Below are 22,362 nucleotides of genomic sequence, written 5' to 3'. Positions count from 1 at the left end.
AATATACTCCATGTTCATGGATTGGGAGAGTTAATATTGTTAAAATGCCCATACTACCCAAAACCATCTATAGATTCAATGTAATCCCTATCAAAATTCTAACAGCATTTTTCATAGAAATAGAAAAAGCAAAGCTATGATTTGTATGGAACCACAAAAGACCCCCAAACAGCCAAAGCAATCTTGAGAAAGAACAAAGCTTGAGGCCTCACACTTCCTGATTTCACGCCATATTACAATGCTTATAGTAATCAAAAGAGTATAGAACTGGCATTAAAAACACACACATCGATCAATGGAACAGAATCAAGAGTCCAGGAATAAACCCATGCATATATCGCCAACTAATATTTTTTTTTTTTTTTAAAGATTTTATTTATTTATTTGAGAGAGAATGAGAGACAGAGAGCATGAGAGGGAGGAGGGTCAGAGGGAGAAGCAGACTCCCCGCCAAGCAGGGAGCCCGATGCGGGACTCGATCCTGGGACTCCAGGATCATGACCTGAGCCGAAGGCAGCCGCCCAACCAACTGAGCCACCCAGGCGCCCTCGCCAACTAATATTTGACAAGAAAACCAAGCATACTCAATGAGGAAAGGATAGTCTCTTTAATAAATGGTGTTGGAAAAACTGAATATGCACTTGCAAAAGAATGAAACTGGACCTCTATCTTACTACACTGCCCATAAAAATTAACTGAAAATGAATTAAGGACCTAAACATAAGACCTGAAATTATAGAACTCCCAGGAGAAAACATAGGGAAAAATCTCCTTGACATTTATCTTGGCGACGATTTTTTGGATGTGACACCAAAAGCACAAGCAACAAAAGCAAAACAAGTAAGTGGGAACATCAAAGTAAAAGGGTCTGCACAGCAAAAGAAACAATCAGCAAAATGAAAACGTAACCTATGGAATGGGAGAAAATATTTGCAAACTCTAATAATGGGTTAATATCCAAAATATATAAGCAACTCATATAACTTACTAGCAAAAATAGCCCCCAAACAATCCAACTTAAAAATGTGCAGAGGGAGGGCGCCTGGGTGGCTCAGTTGGTTAAGCGACTGCCTTCGGCTCAGGTCATGATCCTGGAGTCCCGGGATCGAGTCCCGCATCGGGCTCCCTGCTCTGCAGGGAGTCTGCTCCTCCCTCTGACCCTCCCCCCTCTCATGTGCTCTCTCTCTCATTCTCTCTCTCTCAAATAAATAAATAAAATCTTTAAAAAAAAAAAAAAATGTGCAGAGGGAGGCACCTGGCTGGCTCAGTCAGAAGAGTGTGTGACTCTTGATCTCAGGGTTATGAGTTAAAGCCTATGTTGGGTGTAGAGATTACTTAAAAAAAAAAAAAAACTTTACAATGTGCAGAGGACTTGAATAGACTTTTTTTCCAGAGAAGATATACAAATGGTCAACAAATATACCAAAAGGTGCTCAACATTACTAATCATCAGCGAAATGCTCATAAAAACCACAGTGAGATATCACCTCGCACCTGTTAGGATGGCTGTTATGAAAAAGACAAGAGATAATAAATGTTGGTTTAGATGCAGAGAAAGAGAACCCTGGTGCACTGTTGGTGGGAATTTAAATTGGTACAGCCACTATGGAAAAGAGTATGGTGGTTTCTCAAAAAAATGAAAAACAGAAGTACATTATTATTTAGCAATTCCACATCGGGTATATATCCAAAGAAAATGAAATCAGGATCTCAAAGAGATATCTGAACTCCCATGTTCACTGCAGCATTATTTACAATAGCCACAGTGTGGAAACAACTTAAATGTCCATCTATGGAGGAACGAATAAAGAAGATGTGACACACACACACACACACTGAAATATTATTCAGCCATAAAAAGGAAGGACATCCTGCTGTTTGTGACGACATGGATGGACTTTGAGGGCATTATGCTCAGTGAAATGAGCCAGACAGAAAAAGACAAATATTGCATGCTTTCACATATATGTGGAATCTAAAAACATTGAACTCATAGAAACAGAGAGTAGAATGGTGGCTGCCAGGGGCTGAGGGGTGAGGGACATGGGGAGATGTTGGTCAAAGGGTACCATCAGTTATATGATGAGTAAGTGACTATAGTTAACAATATTGTATTGTATACTTGAAAGTTGCTGTGAGGAGAACTTTAATGTTCTTGCCATAAATCAACAACAAAAATGGTAATTATTAATTGTGAGGTAAAGGATGTGTTGGCTAATCTTATTGCAGTAAACATTCTGTAATATGTATGTGTATTAAATCATCACATTGTATACCTTAAAGTTGTACACTATTATATGTCAATTAGACCCCAACACTTGGGGAAAAAAAGTGCTGGCAAGTATATGGAGAAAATGGAACCATCTACATTGTCATTGGGAATATAAAATGTTGCCACCACTTTGGAAAACAATCTGGCAATTCTTCAAAAAGTTAAACATCGATTTTCTATAAATGAAGACATATGCTCACACAAAAGCTTGTACACAAATATTCACAGTGGTATTATCCAGAAAGGGGCACAACCAAAATGTCCACTAACTGATGAATGAATAAATAAAAATGGTATATCCATGCAATAGAATATTATTTAGCAAGAAAAAGGAATGAAGTCCCGATACATACTACACCCTGGTTGAACCTTGAAAACATTATCCTAAGTGAAAAGGGCTAATCACAAAAGGCCACATATAATTCCATTCATGTTGTAAAGCCTAGAATAGGAAAATCTATAGAGAGGGAAAGTAGGTTAGTGGTTGCCTTTGGATGGGGGTAAGGGAGAGGAGATAGGGAGTTACTATCAGTGGGTACAGGGTTTCTTTTTGGTGTGATGAAATTTTCTAAGATTACATAGTGGTGATGCACAACACTTTGAATATACTCCCCCCACTGAACTGTAGACTTAAAGGGTGGATTTTATGGCATGTGAATCATATCTCAATAAAGCTGTTATTAAAAAGGTAGATGGACAGCCTACTTTTGGGTGTGGTATAATAAATACAATCAAAAGAGATCAAGAAAAGCCACCTTAATGCCAATCCATAAGCTCTCAACAGGTATCTGAGCCAAGTGAGTTCTGAGCACTGCCAGTTTTAAGTAAGTCAGACTGAGAGCCTACCGAATGAAGATGCAGTTGGATCTCCATGTGGAAGGAGTCTGCAATACAATGTCAGGTGTATGTAGTAGGGATTCCCTGAGTTCTTCCCCATAGTAACCTACAGCCATTTACTCAAAGAAGCCACACAACAGGGAAGGGGAATACTGAAAGGACAGTTGGATACATGATCTGACTTGACACTGACAAGCTGAGGACACTCCATCATAATGCATATGGAAATTTGGCAATAAGTGGAGCCCTGGTCCAGTTTTCTCTCCCAGTACATCTTACAGTCACTGCTCTACAAACCCATCTGGTAGTCATTTCCCATGTTCCAGAATGTATAATTAGAATGGATAAGCTTAGCATGTGGCTAAATCCAACATAGATTCCTTGACCAATGGAGTAATACTATTACAGTTGAGCCTTCAAGGCTATGTTGTTTGGGTTTGAACTGCGCGGGTCCACTTATATGAAGATTTTTTCTTTTCTTTCTTTAATTGCAATATTTTTTATTTTTTAAAATTTAAATTCAATTAATTAACACACAATGTATTATTAGTTTCAGAGGTGGAGGTCAGCAATTCATCAATCTTATATAATACCCAGTGCTCATTACATCACCTGCCTTCTTTAATGTCTATCACCCAGTTACCCTATCCCCCCACAGAAATGGAATGTTTTTCCATTTCTTTGCCTCTATGATTAAGAGTCTCTTACAGTTTGTCTCCTTCTCTGATTTCGTCTTGTTTTATTTGTTCCTCTCTTTCCCTATGATCCTCTGTGATCATCTTGATGAAGTCCCAATAGTTCATGTTTGCCTTTGTTTCCCTTGCTTTTGGAGATGCGTCTAGTGAGAAGTTGCTCTGGCCAAGGTCACAGAGGTTGCTGCCTGTTCTCCCCTAGGATTTTGATGGATTCCTGTCTCACATGTAGGTCTTTCATCCATTTTGAGTCTATTTTTGTGTGTGGTGTAAGGAAATAGTCCAGTTTTATTCTTCTGCATGTGGCTGCCCAATTTTCCAACACCATTTGTTGAAGACACTGTCATTTTTCCCATTGGACATTCTTTCCTGCTTTGTTGAAGATTAGTTGACCACAGAGTTGAGGGTCCATTTCTCGGTTCTCTATTCTGTTCTATTGATCTATGTGTCTGTTTTTGTGCCAGTACCATACTGTCTTGTTGATTATAGCTTTGTAATACAGCTTGAAGTCTGGCATTGTGATACCACCAGCTTTGGTTTTCTTTTCCAACATTCCTTTGGCTATTCAGGGTCTTTTCTGGTTCCATACAAATTTAGGATTATTTGTTCCAGCTCTGTGAAAAAAGTTGATGGTATTTTGATAGGGACTGCATTGAATGTACAGATTGCTCTAGGTAGCATAGACATTTTAACAGTATTTGTTCTTCCAATCCATGAGCATGGAACGTTTTTCCATTTCTTTGTGTCTTCCTTAATTTCTTTCATGAGTGTTCTATAGTTTTCTGAGTGCAGATCCTTTGCCTCTTTGATTAGGTTTATTCCTAGGTATCTTATAGGTTTTGGTGCAATTGTAAATGGGATCGACTCCTTAATTTCTCTCTCTTCTCTCTCATTGTTAGTGCATAGAAATGCAACTGATTTCTTGGCATTGATTTTATATCCTGCCATATTGCTGAATTCCTGTATGAGTTTTAGCAATTTGGGGGTGGAGTCTTTTGGGTTGTCCACATAGAGTATTATGTCATCTGCAGAGTGAGAGTTTGACTTCTTCTTTGCCAATTCAGATGCCTTTTATTTCTTTTTGTTGTCTGATTGCGGAGGCTAGGATTTCTAGTACTATGTTGAACAACAGTGGTGATAGTGGACATCCCTGCCGTGTTCCCGACCTTAGGAGAAAAGCCTTCAGTTTTTCCTCATTGAGAATGATATTTGCTGTGGGCTTTTTATATATGGCTTTTATGATGTTGAGGTATGTTCCCTCTATCCCTACCCCGTGAAGAGTTTAATCAAGAAAGAATGCTGTACTTTGTCAAATGCTTTTTCTGCATCTGTTGAGAGGATTATATGGTTCTTGTCCTTTCTTTTATTAATTGATTCACATTAATTAATTGAATCACACTGATTGACTTGTGGATGTTGAACCACCCTTGCAGCCCAGGAATAAATCCCTCTTGGTCATGGTGAATAATCCTTTTAATGTACTGTTGGATCCTATTGGCTAGTATCTTGGTGAGGATTTTTACATCCATATTCATCAGGGATATTGGTCTGTAGTTCTCCTTTTTGGTGGGGTCTTTGCCTGGTTTTGGGATTGAGGTAATGCTGGCCTCATAGAAAGAGTTTGGAAGTTTTCCTTCCATTTCTATTTTTTGAAACAGCTTCAGAAGAAGAGGTATTAATTTCTTTAAATGTTTGGTGGAATTACCCTGGGAAGCCATCCGGTCCTGGACTCTTGTTTGTTGGGAAATTTTTGATTATTGCTTCAATTTCCTTACTGGTTATGGGTCTGTTCAGGTTTTCTATTTCTTCCTGTTTCAGTTTTGGTAATTTATACTTTTCTAGGAATGCATCTATTTCTTCCAGATTGTCTAATTTGTTGGCATATAGTTGCTCATAATATGTTTTTGTAATTGTTTGTATTTCTTTGGAGTTGGTTGTGATCTGTCCTCTTCCATTCATGATTTTATTTATTTGGCTCCTTTCTTTTTTCTTTTTGATAAGTCTGGCCAGGGGTTTATTAATCTTATTCTTTCAAAGAACCAGTTCCTAGTTTCGTTGATCTGTTCTACTGTTCTTTCAGTTTCTATTTCATTGATCTCTGCTTTAATCTTCATCAATTCTCTTCTCCTGTTGGGTTTAGGCTTTATTTGCTTTTCTTTCTCCAGCTCCTTTAGGTGTAAGGTTAGGTTGTGTATTTGAGACCTTTCTTTTTTCTTGAGAAAGGCTTGTATTGCTATATACTTCCTCCTTAGGACTGCCTTTGTTGCATCCCAAAAGTTTTGAACACTTGTGTTTTCATTTTCATTTGTTTCCATGAATTTTTTCAATTCTTCTTTAATTTCCTGGTTGACCCATTCGTCCTTTAGTAGGATGCTCTTTAGTCTCATATGAAGATTTTTAAAAAATATATTGGAAAAATTTTTGGGAGATTTGCAACAATTTGAAAAAAGTCACAGATGAACCATGTAGCCTAGAAATATTGAAAAAAATAAGTAAAAGGCATGTCATATGTAGATACAATCTATTTTATCAATTACTACCATAAAAATCATGAATCTATTTTATTTTTTTATTATTATTTTTTAAAGATTTTATTTATTTGAGAGAGAGAATGAGAGAGAGAGAGAGAGCACATGAGAGGAGGAGGGTCAGAGGGAGAAGCAGACTCCCTGCTGAGCAGGGAGCCTGATGCGGGACTCGATCCTGGGACTCCAGGATCATGACCTGAGGCGAAGGCAGTCGCTTAACCAACTGAGCCACCCAGGTGCCCTATTTTATTATTTTTTAAAAGATTTTATATTTAAGTAATCTCTGCACCCAACATGGGGCTTGAGTTCACAACCCTGAGATCAAGAGTCACACACTCCACCTAGTGAGCCAGCTAGGTGTCCCCACAAATCTTATTTTAAAAAGTTAAAATTTATCGGGGCGCCTGGGTGGCTCAGTCGTTAAGCGTCTGCCTTCGGCTCAGGTCATGATCCCAGGGTCCTGGGATCGAGCCCCGCATCGGGCTCCCTGCTCCGTGGGAAGCCTGCTTCTCCCTCTCCCACTCCCCCTGCTTGTGTCCCCTCTCTCACTGTCTCTCTCTGTCAAATAAATAAAAATAAAATCTTTAAAAAAAAAAAAAAAAGTTAAAATTTATCAAAACTTATGCTCACACTTACGGACTGTACATGGTGCTATTTGCAGTCGAGAGAAATGTAAACAAATGTAAAGATGCAATATTAAATCCTAACTGCATAAAATTAATTGTAGTACATGATTTCATAACCACTTCCTGTCGGTACTGAGGCATCTGCTTAAAACATCGGATGCTAATCATCTCCCAGTGAGCAGTTCCTCTCTCCAGTAAACTGCGTATTGCAATAAAAAGTGATCTCTTGCAGTTCTATTAGTGGTTAAGTTTTTGGAGAGTCAAAAGTTGTACATGGATTTTCAACTGCACAGGGGTCAATGTTCCTAAGCCTTGCATCGTTCAAGGGTCAAATGTGTGTCGCAAAGGCCAAATGGACCCTCTTCCCCACAAACTCACACTAGGGCAAGATAGTAAATGGAAAACAATGTTACATTGGAGAAACAGCAGAAATCAGTGGCATCTTCAAATAATTACGAAATGCATGGGGGTGGTCTCGATCATATTCCCACTGAATTCACTAGTCTGGGCCCTAGATAATGGATAACAGAACGGATAATGGCAGATGATGGTGGACCACTGAAGAATTAACCAAGTAGGAGCCCCAATTTTAACCACTGGGTCAGATGTAGTATATTTTGCAGAGCAAAATAACATAGTTTAGTTATGTGGTAAGTAGCTATTGATCTGATTAGTGTACATACTGATTCAATGTTAGAAAAATGTGTAAAATCCTTATCATAACGAGCACTGAATAATGCATAGAACTGTCAAATCACTATATTATACACCTGAAACTAAAACTACATGTTAACTCTCCTGGAGTTAAAATTTTGTATATATTTATATGTATCAAGCATATACATATAATGTTTAAAACCATTATTATTGATTTGTGTTTCAGAAAGTTCAAATTTCTTTTTTTTCTTTTTAAAGATTTTATTTATTTATTTGACAGAGAGAGAGCACAAGCAGGGGGGGGCAGCAGGCAGAGGGAGAGGGAGAAGCAGGCTCCCTGCTGAGCAAGGAACCCGGACACAGGGCTCAATCCCAATCCCAGGACCCTGGGATCACAACCTAAGCTGAAGGCAAATGCTTAACCACTCAGTCACCCCCAAAAAGTTAAAATTTCAACATAGATTCATCTCTGGCTATTTTACATTTTTTTTTTTTTTAAGGTAGGCTCCACACCCAATGTGGGGTTTGAACTCACAACCCTGAGATCATGACCTGGGCTGAAACTAAGAGTCAGATGCTTAGCCAACTGTGCTACCCAGGCTCCCCATGAGGAAATTTCTTTCTTTCTTTTTTTTTTTTTTAAAGATTTTATTTATTTATTTGACAGAGAGAGAGATAGCGAGAGCAGGAACACAAGCAGAGGGAGTGGGAGAGGGAGAAGCAGGCTTCTTGCCGAGCAGGGAGCCCGATGTGGGACTCGATCCCAGGACCCTGGGATCATGACCTGAGCCGAAGGCAGACGCGTAACGACGGAGCCACCCAGGCGCCCGCCCATGAGGAAATTTCTTATCAAATTCACTATTTGCTGAAAGTGTCTCTTAATATAGTCAACTCTATTACCTTAATTTCTTTATTAGAACAAACAGCTTTTAAATTTTGCTTCACCTCAGGGAATTCTAGCTGCCAATAATTGTAAAACTGAGACATACCTTTTTCCGGTCTCTTTTTCTCCTTTTCTTTTCTGGTCACAATGCTAGTTTTTTTTACTCTTTTTTTTTTGGCTTTATTTAAATTCCAGTTAATTAACATACAGTGTTATGTTAGTTGCAGGTGTACAATATAGTGATTCAACACTTCCATACAACACTTGGTGCCCATCCTCACAGACAAGTGCACTCCTTCATCCCCATCACCTGTTTCCCCCATACCCCGCTCTGGTAAACATCAGTTGGTTCCCTATATTTAAGTACAGTGCTAGCTATGTTCTTTATCTCCACTTGTTTCTGTATCAGTAGTGTGCCTTCATTTTAAATTTAAAAATTTATCCCTATTTTCATTGATTGATTTTATTTTTAGGTAATCCCTACGCCCAACATGGGGCTCAAACTCACAACCCCAAGATCATGCTCCATTGACTGAGCCAGTCAGGCATCTCCCTATTTAATTTTTTTTAAACTAGTAAAATAATTTAATTATGTTATAATTAAAATAAAAAAGTACTTCAATTAATTACCACTGTAATTTACATAGGTATCACTGTAACTTATGCCGTCTGCATAAAATATTTAATAAATGCATTGTAATGTTACATTGGTAAGTAGGAAATTAAATCATTGAACTGAATCAATCTACTGGCATTAACCAGATCAGTAATAGGTTTAGGTGAATTACCAGGAACAATGCACATGCTTGAGCTTGATACTTACATTAAAATGTAACAATAATATCTTTCGCAATGCATGGTTAAAGGCAATGTTGTTCTACTGAAAGAACAAAGTTGTCAGGACGCCTGGGTGGCTCAGTCAGTTAGATGTCTGATTCTTGATTGTGGCTTGGGTTATACCTTTGGGTTAGTGAGATTGAGCCCCGCATCAGGCTCTGCTCAGTGGGGAGTCTGCTTGAGATTTCTCTCTCCCTCTGCCCCTCCCCTTGCTCTCTCTCTCTCTCTAAAATAAATAAATAAATCTTTAAAAAAACCCCAAAGTTGTATTTAACAGAAAAATATTTTATGGGGTTTCAGTTTTTAAATTTAAATAAAAATTAATTATACTTAGATAAATTTAAAAATTGATTTCTTCAATTGTCCCAGCCACATTTCAGATGCTTAATAGCCCCATGTGGCTTATGGTTACCATACTGGATAGTATAGACATAGAGCAAAATACAAGACTAGTCTAATGATCTTACAGAGGACACTGTACTCAGTAATCAAAGGTAAGCATTATTTTCAAGCGTAAATATGGAGTATTTAAAAAAACGGAGCATGTTAGACCACAGAATAACAAAATTAAAGGGCTGGAATTACAGAAATTATGTTCTTTCAGACCATGATGCAATTAATGTAAAGAAGATAAGCAGAAAAGTCCCATACATTTAGAAATTTAAAAATGTACTTTTAAACATTTTATGCAATCGAGATGAAATGATGGAAAATAAAAAAATTAAAGCTGAATGATAAAAATTCTACACCTCAAAACTATCATGTCTGGATAGGGAAGAATATCTTAAGACAAAAAGGACACATTATTTAAGAAAAGAACTGGAAGATTTGACTGCGTGAAGAACATTTGTTATCGAAAGCCTCCATGACAAGAGTGAAAAATCAAATCACTACCTGGGATAAGATATTTGCAAAATATATAACTGACCAAAAAATAACATATACAAAACAGAAAAGCCTCCTACAAATCCTTAAGAAGAAGAAAAGCAACCCAATACAAATGTGGGCAAAAGTGAAGAATAGCCATTGTACTGGTTTCCGATCACCGCTATAACAAATTACCACAGACTTAGTGGCTTACAACAACACAAATATATTCTCTTACGGTTCTGGAGGTCGGAAGTCTAAAATCAAGGTTTTGGCTGCATTTCTTGTGAAAGCTTCAGGGAGAAGTGGTTTTCTTGCCCTTCCCATCCATTTGCATTCTTTGGCTCGTGGCCTCTTCCAAATATCACTCCAGACTCTTGCCTCTGTCCTCACATCTTCTACTGTGTACCCTTTGACCTTCTGCCTCCTTCTTATAAGGACCCTGTGATGTCATCAGGCCCACTCAGACAACCGAGTGTCCTCATCTCAGGATCCTTAACTCATCACATCTGCAGAGTCCCATTTCCAACATAAGGCAACATTCACAGGTTCTGGGGATTACGATGTGGATATCATGGGAGGCATTATGTGGTCTACTGTAGGCATTTTATTTTATTTTATTTTATTTTATTTTTTTAAAGATTTTATTTATTTATTTGACAGAGAGAGACACAGCGAGAGAAGGAACACAAGCAGCAGGGGTGGGAGAGGGAGAAGCAGGCTTCCCGCCGAGCAGGGAGCCCGATGTGGGGCTCGATCCCAGAACCCTGGAATCATGGCCTGAGCCGAAGGCAGACGCTTAACGACTGAGCCACCCAGGCGCCCCTACTGTAGGCATTTTACAGAAAAGACTTATAAAGCCCACTAGATAGGAGAAGGCAGTTAAATAATATCTTTAAAGTTCTGAAAGAAAATAACCACCAATCAAGAATTCTCTAGCCAACTAAATAACAATTCAAGATTGAGGAGAAAATGAAAGCACTTTAAGACCAAAGAGGATGAAAAGAGTTTACCCCCGACAGTTCCCAGGTAGAAAAATTACAGAAGGTTGTGTTTCCAGAATAAGAAAACCTGGCACACCCATGTTCACAGCAGTACTATTCACAATCACCAAGAGGTGAAATCAATCCAGATGTCCATCAGTGGATGAATGAATGAACAGAATTTGGTATATACATATATACATATATACATATACAATGACTATTAGTTGACCTTAAAAAGTAATAAAGTTCTACGGGATAACTACAATTTGGATGATCCCTGAAGGCATTAAACTAAGCCAGTCACAAAAAGACAAATGCTGCATTTAGACATGAGGTATCTAAAGCAGTGGAATTCGCGGTAACAGAAGGTAAAATAATGTGGACAGGGGCTGAGGGGAGGGAGAAATGGTTACAAGGTTTCAGTTTTGCAAGATGAAAGAGTTCCAGGGATCTGTTGCACAACAATGTGAGTACACTTAACACTACTAAACTGCACACTTAAAATGATTAAGATGGTTTAAAAAAAGAAGAGGAAAAATGAACCCAAATGGAAGGTATGGGATTCAAGAAGCAACACTGAGCAAAGAAACTGGTAAATGTTGGTACGTCTAAGAATTGAGTTAAGTATTCTGTTTGCAATGCACAGAATGAATTAGAGGGGGACAAATCTAGGAGTGGGAACATAGGATGATGTTGCAGTAATTCACTCTTGAAGTAAACCACCTTCTTAATTCAGAATTAGTACCACTGGTCAGTTGAGAAGATGTTGGTCCATGAAGGAGAGGTTGTCAGTGATGATGCCCAAGTTTTTGGCTGGGATCAGGGTGGATGGTGAAGTTAGTCATTGAGGTGTAGAACATGTAAGCAAAGGATGTTAATTTTCACGAGGGTATGAAATTACAATGGGTTTACAATCAGAAGCTCTTTCAAAGGTGCTGATTTGGATAATGGGGAAGGTAGCCATACTGTAGCGTTTAAGGGTTTGCCGTCTGCAACCACACTGCCTATTCAAATCCCAACTTCTCCCACTCACTAGCTGGTCAACCTTGAATAAATTACATAACCTCTCTGTTCTTCACCTCTTTCCTCTGTAAAAGAGGATGATAATAGACTTACATCATGAGGTTGTCATGGGGGATAAGTAAATTAGTAGCCATCTAGCACTTAGAATATTCATCATTTACTTAAGTACTGAATAAATGTTAGTGTAACAGGATTTAAGTTGGAAAACTTGGCATTTCAAGTGTTTTAGAAAATACAACACGTATGACATTCTGAAGTGATTCGCTAGTCTGAGATGAAATATTTCAAGGGGAAAAAGAACCCCAAATAAATAAACAAATAAATAAATAACGGTCATGTCATTCTCAAGCCCTGTGCTCACATCAGAGTTGTTGGAAATTAGAGAGAGGATATCTTTGGAAAGAGATATGCTGTTAGTTCTCCTCAAGGGCAAGGGGTGAGGGTGCCACCTCTGCATGTCAAGCCTTGAGAGGGGGACTCAAACATGTTTACTGACTCCTGCGTGAAAAATCAAAAAGGCAAGAGATAGGCTCTCCGGCAAATGAATGGAAGGAGATGTGGCTGCATTGGAACTGGCCTGCATGCCCAGAGTTTTTTGGCCCTAAGGACGCATAGATATATCCTGTGGACCAGATGTGAACATGCCAAGGAGAGCCGGTGCCAACTTATGTCTTACTTAATGGAATCCCTTGGAGCAGTGAACGAGCCCCAAGGGTTAAAAAAAATCCATCTGGCAAACTGTCAAGATCAAATCACTTAAAATATGAAGACTACCAAATTGGACTTAAACTTCACCATAACAATGTTAAATGCTAGAAGATGGTGGAACGATGCCCCAAAGGCCCACAGGGGCAGCATTTGGAACTGAGGGGCCCTCCAACTCTCTTCCTTGAAGAGTGCAGGGTTGGCTCTGGTCAAGGGTTACTCTCTCACCCACCACCTGCGGACCCAGCCTTGCCCCTTCCTTCCTCTGGAGGGGCTCCTGGCTCTAGCAATGGGGACAGGAATGGGTGCAGGCAGGTGTCACAGTTGTCGCTGGGCCTGGTGGAGAGCGGCTGGGCTCCCTGAGTTGCTGAGGAACATGGAGCAGATGCCCGTCACGCTGCGGGGAAGCCTGTGCTATTTCTCCCAGCCAAGAACACACACAAACACACACACACACGCACGTTCTTTTGTGGGTAAACTTATGTTTTGGGTACTTTGCCCAGGAGAGTGGGGGGGCTTCATAGAGATTTAAACCTATAGAAATTCTGTTGTTGCCTATGAGCACTGCCCCTCACCCCCCAACATGCTGATGCCATTGTTCTCCTTTCAGATGATTTCCAAAATCTCTGTTTCAGTGCACTTAGAAGAGGTCCCCCTCACCCCCAACAACAGAAGGTTATTCTCCAGAGCCCATTCTTTACTAGCAGGGCTGCCCTCTCCTCCAGCTGCCCTTCTCGTACCCTTCACTAAGGCTGCCAGGAATGAAGAGGGGAGGGGGGGATGTGGGTGGTGGCGGGAGGCAGGGCCTGGGGGAGAGCTGGGACCCTGCTGGCTCCAGCCTGAGGACTCTGCCCTGCCTCTTTCCCCGGTGTTGGTGCTCCCGCTCGGTGCTGCCAGGTGAGTGCTGGGCAGAGAGCAGCTGGGCTGGCGCAGGGCCCTGGGGGTAATGGGGGTAATGGGGGCTGCCTGGGTGCTAGACTGGGTTTCTCTAACTCAAATGCATATGCCAGGGACCTGGGGGGTATTATTACAATTCAGATTTGATTTGTTAAGCCTGGGATGCTGCCTGGGATTCTGCATTCCTGGTGATGCCAGTGCATCCAGGGATCACATTTTGGGTAAAAGAATCTAGAACGTTTTCCAGGCCAGATGGGGTGACACGGGAGCAGCGAGCCAGGTCCAGCACGGCCCTCGGGGGACATCCCTTCCTCATGCGGTACTTGGCTGAGAGGGCTTCTGACACCAATGGAATCCTGAAATTTTTCTCCCAAAGAATAGAGATGCTTAGAAAAATTCTTAGCAAAATCATGATGGAATTAAAAAAAAAAATCTATTTACATATTTGAAAATCCCCTCACACTCTGGGCTTTCTACCCTCCCCCAAATCTTGAGCTCACGGGTATTGCTTCATCAACTAAAATCTCGACAGGGTTCAGATCCTGCCATCTCCTTCCCCAAAGATTTATTTTCAAACTATTTCTCCACTCCTAGAAACAGAGTGGTGTCCCTTGAGCTGAGCTTTGAAAACAATGCTGGGCCCTCAGCTAGCCTGGTCCGACTCGAGCTTGGGGGCTCTGGCCCCGTGGGCAAAGCTGCAGATATGCTTGTGGGAGGTGGATGTGGGTCTCAGAGAATGAAACAAGAGCGCTGGGGATGGCTGAAACAGATGGGGGAGACCACAGGCTCCCAAGAAAGCAGGGGATGAGGGAGGAGGAAGGCCTGTATTTAGGCCCTGTTTTTGTTTTTGTTTTTAAGAAATTGCCTTTGGTCTGAAGATTTTGGGAGATGGAGCATGATTTTGTGTGAACCTTACAGGAGGTCCTGGAATTTGTGTTGTTTTGGTGGTAACAGCTACAGGGCAGAGGATCAGATGGGTGCTCAGCATTAGATATGGGAGCTCCAAACCAAGTCCTTTTGTCCTGCTTTTTCCTCTCTCTCCCTCCCAAATCTCTAAAGCTCTCTGGTGAGCTCTGGAGACCCCAGTTCAGTTCCTAGAGTCTCTCAGAGGACGTTAGGTGCCTGGCTACAGGTCTGGGGTGGGCACAGGAGAGAGAGAAGAACCAGAGATAGGGCCTCCAGGAATTATTCAAATTCCCGGGGTGCCTGGGTGGCTCAGGTCATGATCCCAGGGTCCTGGGATCGAGCCCCAAGTTGGACTCCCTGCTCAGCAGGGGGCCTGCTTCTTCCTCTCCCTCTGCCCCTCTGCCTCCCCCTGCTTGTGCTCTCTCTCTCAAATAAATAAAACCTTAAAAAAAAAAAAGGAATTACTCAAATTCCCAACATTGGAATACGCCAAGCCTGCTGTGTTAAATCCCAGGCCTACTGGGAATGTGCTGGAAACGCGTTTAGAGCGTGCTGGGCCTGCACTTTGAAATGAGGTTGAGGCTGAGAGCCAGACTTGAGAATTTACCAAATTAGTCTTTAGGCTGGCAACGCTCCAGGAGGACCAGGGCAGAAGCCCCCAGAGCCCGGGGCTGCCTCTCCTAAGTGCAAGGACCCCACAGACTCATCAGGCAGGGAGGGGCTGCAGGCTTCCTCACAGACAGGGTTTGTGGAGGGAGGCTGTGCAAGCAGCCTGGAAAAGGGCCGATCATCATGTCCCATCAAATAAAAACCCTCTGAGATGCTCCAGTACAGATGTCTTGCTTTACAGAGCTGGAGTGGTGATGGGCCATTGTCCTCCTAAGGCGGTGGTTCTCAACCAGGGGGGAGTCTGACCCCAGGGGACATTTAGCAGTGTCTGGAGACATCTAGGGGTTGGAGGGGAGAAGTGTGCTACGGGCATCCAGTGGACCGAGGACAGGAATGCTATTAAACATCTCACCCCAACAAAATGATCAGGCCCCAGATATGACTGGTGCCAAGGCTGAGACCCAGGGCCAACACTGGAAGCTGACCTTCCTTCTGGTCCTCTGGAACTCAGGATCTCTCCAAACAAAACTCAGTTAAACATTTATGGAGAAACTGCTCTTTTTTCCAGGCACGTCACCAAGTGTTTTCTCATCCAATAAATAAGCTAGTGATTTTGCTTTATTGTGGTCATGATTTTTCAAATTAGGAAACAGATTTCCCTTATCTATTTACCTTTTCTTATTTTTTCCTTTTTTTTTTTTTTTAAAGATTTTATTTATTTATTTGACAGAGAGAGACACAGTGAGAGAGGGAACACAAGCAGGGGGAGTGGGAGAGGGAGAAGCAGGCTTCCCGCTGAGCAGGGAGCCCGATGTGGGGCTCGATCCCAGAACCCTGGGATCATGGCCTGAGCCGAAGGGGATGCTTAACGGCTAAGCCCCCCAGGCACCCCTACCTTTTCTTATTTTCAATGATTTGTTTTCTTCCTCTGAATTCTGGAATCACCCAGTGTGCTGGCCAGTACACAATCTGATTTGCCTTCAAAGTGGGTTTTCATTGTGCTACTGGTAATCTTTCTCCTCCATTTGTAGTGGGTTTAAACACTTAAAGATCCATCTACTCTCGTTTTCGAGGAGTCTCGGGAATGAGAGGGGATTGACCTCTATCTTCAATCTGCCATCTTTAATCATGAGGCCAATTTTGCCTCTTTCTAAGGACTGAAAATAGATTTCTTCTAAAAATTTTAACCCAATTTTATGGAGAAGAATTTTCAGTGGCCTGATATACTTCTGATTCTTCATAGTCTATGATGGAGGTAGAAACATAGGGCCTGAGAGGCAGGTAGAAGAGGTTCAAACTCTGATTGCTACTGGCCGCAAATATAGTTTCTCACAGTTGGTGGATTGTGACATGGTTCTCTGCCCAAGTTCTGGCATACTGGCTTGTTCTTATCTACATAGGTGACCCTTGAACAACATGGATTTGAGCCCTGCTGGTCCATTTTTTTTTTTTTTTTAAGTAATCTCTACGCCCAATATGGGGCTCAAACTCATGATGCTGAGATCAAGAGTAGCATGCTCCACGGACCTAACCAGCCAGGTGCCCCAGGGGATTTTTTTTTTTTTTTTAAAGGAGTTGACAGCAAGCGCCACAAGGCATTTATTTACAACTGCCCATCCCATCTTCACGGGATCGAATGGAAGGCTACTGGGGCAGGAGTTGAGCCTGCTGCCGAGTTCCCCAGGGAGGACTGCCGAGGACGTTGGCAGCCCCCAGGGGCCCTGGGACAGGCAGGGCTGCAGATGGTCCCGTGTGCTGTTGGTCAGGTCGGACACCTGGGTTTTGGGACTGCGCCAGGGCAGCTGTGGGCCTTGGGCTCCTCCCTGCCGGGCACAGATCCCTCCTCAAGGCCGCTTCTTGGAGGCGGGCACCTTCACGAGTGGCTGCATCTGCTGATGGCCACTGGCTGGTGGCGCACCGCCAGGCAGATGGGGCGGCTGTTCCTGCCTGAGGAGCCACTTGGCAGTTGCCTCTGTTGAGCTGAGGCCACCATGCCGTGGAATGTCACTGTCCTGGGGCGAGGCCAGGGGCTGCAGCTGCCCCCGTCCCTACCCTCCTGCCTATACATGGTTTTTATTTTTTTCCAATATACATACACTACTGTGAACGCATTTTCTGTTCCTTATGATTTTCTGAGTAACATTTTCTTTTCTGTAGCTAACTTTTCCTGTAAGAATGCAGTATATAGTACCCATGACATACAAAACATGTGTGAATTGATTATTTATGTTGTTGGTAAGGCTTTTGCTCAATGGAAGGCATAAGTAGTTAAGTTTTGGGGAGGAGCCAAAAGTTAAATGTGGAGTTTTGACTGTGGAGGGGTAAGCGCCCCTAACCCCCATGCTGTTCAAGGGTCAACTGCAGTTTATAACATGAGTGCCCATCTGAATGGCCTTGTGCGTCTTGCCTTGCTGATATGAGGCAAGATAGGCATGTCCCATTTGCTGCCATGTCATAAAGTTAGAAATCCAGATTATTATTACCAGAGTTGAAAGGGAGACGCCTCAGGATACCTGGGTGGCTCCGTCGGTTAAGCGTCTGCCTTTGGCTCAGGCCATGATCCCAGGTCCGGGGATCGAGTCCCGAAATGGGCTCCTCGCTCAGTGGGGAGCCTGCTTCTCCCTCTGCCTGCTTCTCCTCCTGCTTGTGCTCTCTCTGTCTCTCTGACTAATGAATAAATAAAATCTAAAAAAAAAAAAGAAGGAAAGGGCGACGCCTAAGCAGAGAGGAAACAAGGGTGGTAAGTCCTTGATGCAACTGGAGGGGCTCAAGGACGCAGGTCTGGGAGGGACAGTGGCCTTGGGCAAGTGCAGAGCTACCTCTCTACGACAGAAGGGAGCCGCACAAGAGGGGGGCCACCTGGTTCCCCGCCAAAGAGTCTCTATTTTCCCTGTGGAATAAAGTTTGGGCTGAACAGGGATGGTGAGACACAGCGGCTGGGCATTGAGGAGGGCTCCGTGTTGTGACAAAGATAAAGATGGTGCACGGGCTTGCAGCAGGATGCTCTTCTGTCCGGGGGAGTAAGGGATTTCTGAAGTCTGCTCCTGACCATGGTGACCTCTCGCCACGCGGGAGAGATGAGCCCAAGGAACAATGTACAAAGCAGGGTGGAATTTCGAATTTTTATCCAGTCAGCTCTGGCTTTGGCCCCACACCTCATTACATTCACTTAGTAGATTCTGCTGGGTTTTCTTTAAAATGTTCTCCTTTTCCAAAGCTGGTTGGGCCTGAAGAACACCAGACTCAAGAGGGCCTTGACACTCTGTTCACTTGATCCACAGCAAGCCCCCTACCCTAACCACATCTCAATCTTACCACCGCACTGGGAGCGGAGGCCAGACCCTCACACCTGTGAGCAGCTGAGGGTTGGCGCCAGAGGAAAGCAGAGGGCACGAGAATGCATGTTTCCCCCAGGGTCAGCCCTGATTGTGTCCAGGTGCCCCTGGGGGGAGCCCCAGGCCTGGCGGCCATCAACTGGGGAAGAAACCGTTTTCAGAGGGCTCTGGACTCTGACTAGCCTTTGGGAAAGGGACAGAGGGAGGGAGGGAAAGAGAGAGACACAGGGCCTGGTCTTCTACCACACGGTACAGAACGGGGCAGAACAGAGAGCCATTCCCACATCCACTCACTAATTTACAGAGATGACTCTGTTACCTAGAATTAGGAGCCATCAGTCTTGGTAATAAATCAACCAGAACCCTGGAGAGGAGCAAGAAGGTTTGCTTTATCCATCCTTGGATTCACAGTGAAGGGGTGGCCTTGCCCTCCTCCCGAAGGACAGGGAGCAACACACCCACCCTCATGCCTGTCCTCTGCTCCCTAGCAGGATGTGCGGCAGGTTCGTGAGGCAGCTGTTGGCTGAAGAGAGCAGGCATTCCACCGTCGTGGGACACCTCCTGCTCCCCGTGCTCCTGGGATTCCGCCTCGTGCTGCTGGCTGCCAGTGGGACCGGGATCTACGGCGATGAGCAGAGTGAATTCGTGTGTCACACTCAGCAGGCGGGCTGCAAGGCCGCCTGCTACGATACCTTCCATCCCTTCTCCCCCCTGCGCTTCTGGGCCTTCCAGGTCATCTTGGTGGCTGTGCCCAGCGCCCTCTACATGGGTTTTACTCTGTATCATCTGATCTGGCATCGGGAAGAATCAGGAAAGGTGAAGGAGGAGACTCTGCTCCACCAAGGGGAGAAGAGCAGAGACGGCTCAGGGCTGGGGAGCCCCAGGCTGCTCTGGGCCTATGTGGCACAGCTGGGGGTGCGGCTGGTCCTTGAGGGGGCCGCCTTGGGGGTGCAGTACCATCTGTATGGCTTCAAGATGCCTAGCTCCTTTGCATGTCGTCGGGAGCCTTGCCTCGGTAGTATAACCTGTTATCTGTCCCGCCCTTCTGAGAAGACCATCTTCCTGAAGACCATGTTTGGGGTCAGTGCGCTCTGTCTCTTGTTTACTCTTTTGGAGCTTGTACTCCTGGGCCTGGTGAGATGGTGGAGGACCTGGAAGCACAAATCTCCTCCTTCTAACTACTCCCCAGCTGCAGAGAGCACCAAAAAACACAAGGAACTGACTGATAGCTTCCCAGCGGTGGAAGCCAAAGAGCAGTTCCGAGAAGCAGGTGAGAAGGCACTAATGTCCCTCCTTCTTCGTGCTTCTGATGTCTCTGTCCTCATGCTCTCCCACGGCAGGTCCCTCCCGCGTGTTACAAAACAGAAAACCAGGTTCTAGGCAGATGTCTTCTGACCCCTGCTCCCAGACCCCCCCCAACCCCCATCCCCACGACTTTGACGATTCCTTCCAGTGAACCAGGACCAGGGCGCTCAGTCAGTACCTCCTGCCTTTCCACTTAGGCCTCTTCCTACTTAGAAAGTCTCAGCTCCCGCTTGATTCTCTACTTTGCAGAGTTATGAAGCCACCTGCCTCACCTCTGAAGGGAACCCTATGACTGGATCTTCTTCCGCGCATCCTGAGTGGGGATTTACTTCCGTGACAGATTAGAGGCTGTTGAAGCATCTCCCAGGGCCATGGCGGGCCACGCTGCCTGAGGCATTTCCCGGGAGAACTCCTACTCGTGCCTTCCCTCCAGAATCTCCTGGTATCAGAGGCACCATTTTCACGGGCTTGGTTCCAGAGTCGGCCGGCAGAAGCCTCCGTAAAACTGTGCTTTCCCCTGTCCTGCGCAATAAATGCTGCTGCTGTTGGCATTCCTGTTGCTGAATACAATCTTCCTGCCACGGTGACTCTACTTACCTCTCCTCTGTGGTTCCACGGTCTCTGCTCCCCCCAGCTTCAAAGTCCCGTAACCTCTGGATGTCCCCAGCCCCGCGGTGTTTGTCATATTCAGACTGGCCCTCCATGCGTCTATAACCCAGTGTCCTTTAACATTCAGATTTGGTTTAGTCAAACACCCAGCCACATCCTGTAGGCCGATTACTGGCAGCTCGGAGGCTTATGGACCTGGGGCCACCGCTAGCTCCAACTTCTGCTCAATTCTTGTTTTCCACTTGGTGCACAGCAGCTGTCCCCTTGTCTCCAGCCCAGCAGCAACTCACACGAAGGGCCAAATTCCTACTTTTTAAACCCATACCCCTCGTTTCCACCCAGAAAAGACAGGAGAGTTTTGCTGCTGATTCAGGGGTAACAGGAAGGGAGTATGATTACATCACAGTATGATTCGGCAGGTAATTTAAAGCTAAATATCAAGCTTCTCTTTTCTGAGTCTCTCCGTCCCATCTGCCTGAGGGTATTCCAGCCCCCCACCTTCCTGCAGAAACATCTTCCCCCCTCAGTTCTTCCTTGCCCTCAAATTCTCAACAAAGAGCAACTACCTGGTTTTGTTTTCTCCTTCTGAATCCCAAATTATACCAGGGTAAGTCAGGAAGGCTCACTCCTAAGGGAAGACATTTGGTCCCCCAAGGGATCAACAACTAGAAAATTAATAATTTTTCTTTCTGCTACGCAAGTGTTTTTATAAAGAATCTCTCATCTACTGTAACCAGAGTCCAGCCAAGTGACCAAGAATGGAAAAAAAAGGAAATGTCATCATTCGGAATTCCCTCTTGATAATCCTTTTTAAACAGCTTTATTGAGCTAGAGTTCACATATCACATAATTCACCCACTGAAAGCATACAATTCAACGGCTTTTAGTATAATCACAGAGTTGTGCATTTATTAATACAATTTTAGGACATTTTCATCAACTCAAAAAGAAACCCAACACTTAGTTTTTACCCCCAAACCTCCATGCCCCCCTCCAAACATAAGGAGCCACTGATATACTTTCTCTCTCTCTCTACATATATATATTTCTCTTTTATAGATTTTTCTATTCTGGACCTTTCATACAAATGGAATCAATCATACAATATGTGGTCTTTGCGACTGACTTCTTTCACTTAGCATGTTTTTGAAGTCTATCTATGTTGTAGCACGTATCAGTACTTCATTCCTGTTTATGGTTTAATGATTTCATTGTATGGCTTACTACACATTTTGGTCCATTTTTCAGTTGATGGACATTTGAACTGTTTCTACTTGTTGGCTATTATGAATAATGGTGCTATGAACACTCATGTACTAGTTTTTGTGTGGATATATGTCTTCAACTCTCTTGGGTAAATACCTAGGAGTGGAATTGCTGGGGCATATGCTAACTCTTTTTTAACTGTTTTCCACAGAAGCTGTACTATTTACATTCCCAGCAGCAATGTATAAATGGGTTCCAAATGTATCCACATCCTCGCCAACACTTGGTTATCTCCTTCCTCCCTTCCTTCTTTTCTTTTCTTTCCTTCCTCCCTTCCTTCTTTCTTCTCTTCCTTTTTTTTTTTTTAAATTGTAGCCATCCTAGGGGTGTGAAGTGGTATCTCATTATGGAATGATTCACATTTCCCTAATGATGTTGAGTATCTTTTTATGTGCTTATTGGCTATTAGTACATTTTCTTTGGAGAAATGTCTACTCAGATCCTTTGCCCATTTTTTAATTGGGTTGTTTGTACCTCTGTTGTTGAGTTCTTTACATATTCTGGATACTAGGTCCTTATCCA

The 22,362-nt window shown here is 43.4% G+C and overlaps 2 protein-coding genes across 3 annotated transcripts in view; one reads left to right on the top strand and one right to left on the bottom strand.

Annotated features, from left to right (window-relative positions):
- AZGP1 (alpha-2-glycoprotein 1, zinc-binding) overlaps positions 1-22,362 on the bottom strand; it is a 66,873-nt gene that overhangs the window by 42,303 nt on the left and 2,208 nt on the right. The window lies entirely within an intron of this gene.
- Positions 13,735-21,282, top strand: GJC3 (gap junction protein gamma 3). Of its 2 annotated transcripts, none has more exons than XM_032430817.1 (3): positions 13,735-13,810; positions 19,152-19,930; positions 20,215-21,282. In XM_032430817.1, the coding sequence occupies exons 2-3, from the start codon at positions 19,153-19,155 to the stop codon at positions 20,220-20,222; spliced, it is 786 nt and encodes a 261-aa protein (XP_032286708.1). In that variant the 5' UTR covers positions 13,735-13,810; position 19,152; the 3' UTR covers positions 20,223-21,282. The 2 variants fall into 2 exon arrangements, with proteins under 2 accessions (XP_032286708.1, XP_032286709.1); XM_032430818.1 differs by having other exon boundaries at positions 13,779-13,810; positions 19,149-19,930.

The sequence above is a fragment of the Phoca vitulina genome, unplaced genomic scaffold (assembly GCF_004348235.1).
Source record: "Phoca vitulina isolate PV1807 unplaced genomic scaffold, GSC_HSeal_1.0 scaffold45, whole genome shotgun sequence".
Lineage (NCBI taxonomy): Eukaryota > Metazoa > Chordata > Mammalia > Carnivora > Phocidae > Phoca > Phoca vitulina.
Note: the sequence above shows the minus strand (reverse complement) of the source record. Positions and strands in the feature narration are given on the sequence as shown.

Excerpts from the sequence above, each read along its gene's own strand:
- GJC3 (XM_032430817.1), top strand. The coding sequence starts at position 19,153 with ATGTGCGGCAGGTTCGTGAGGCAGCTGTTGGCTGAAGAGAGCAGGCAT.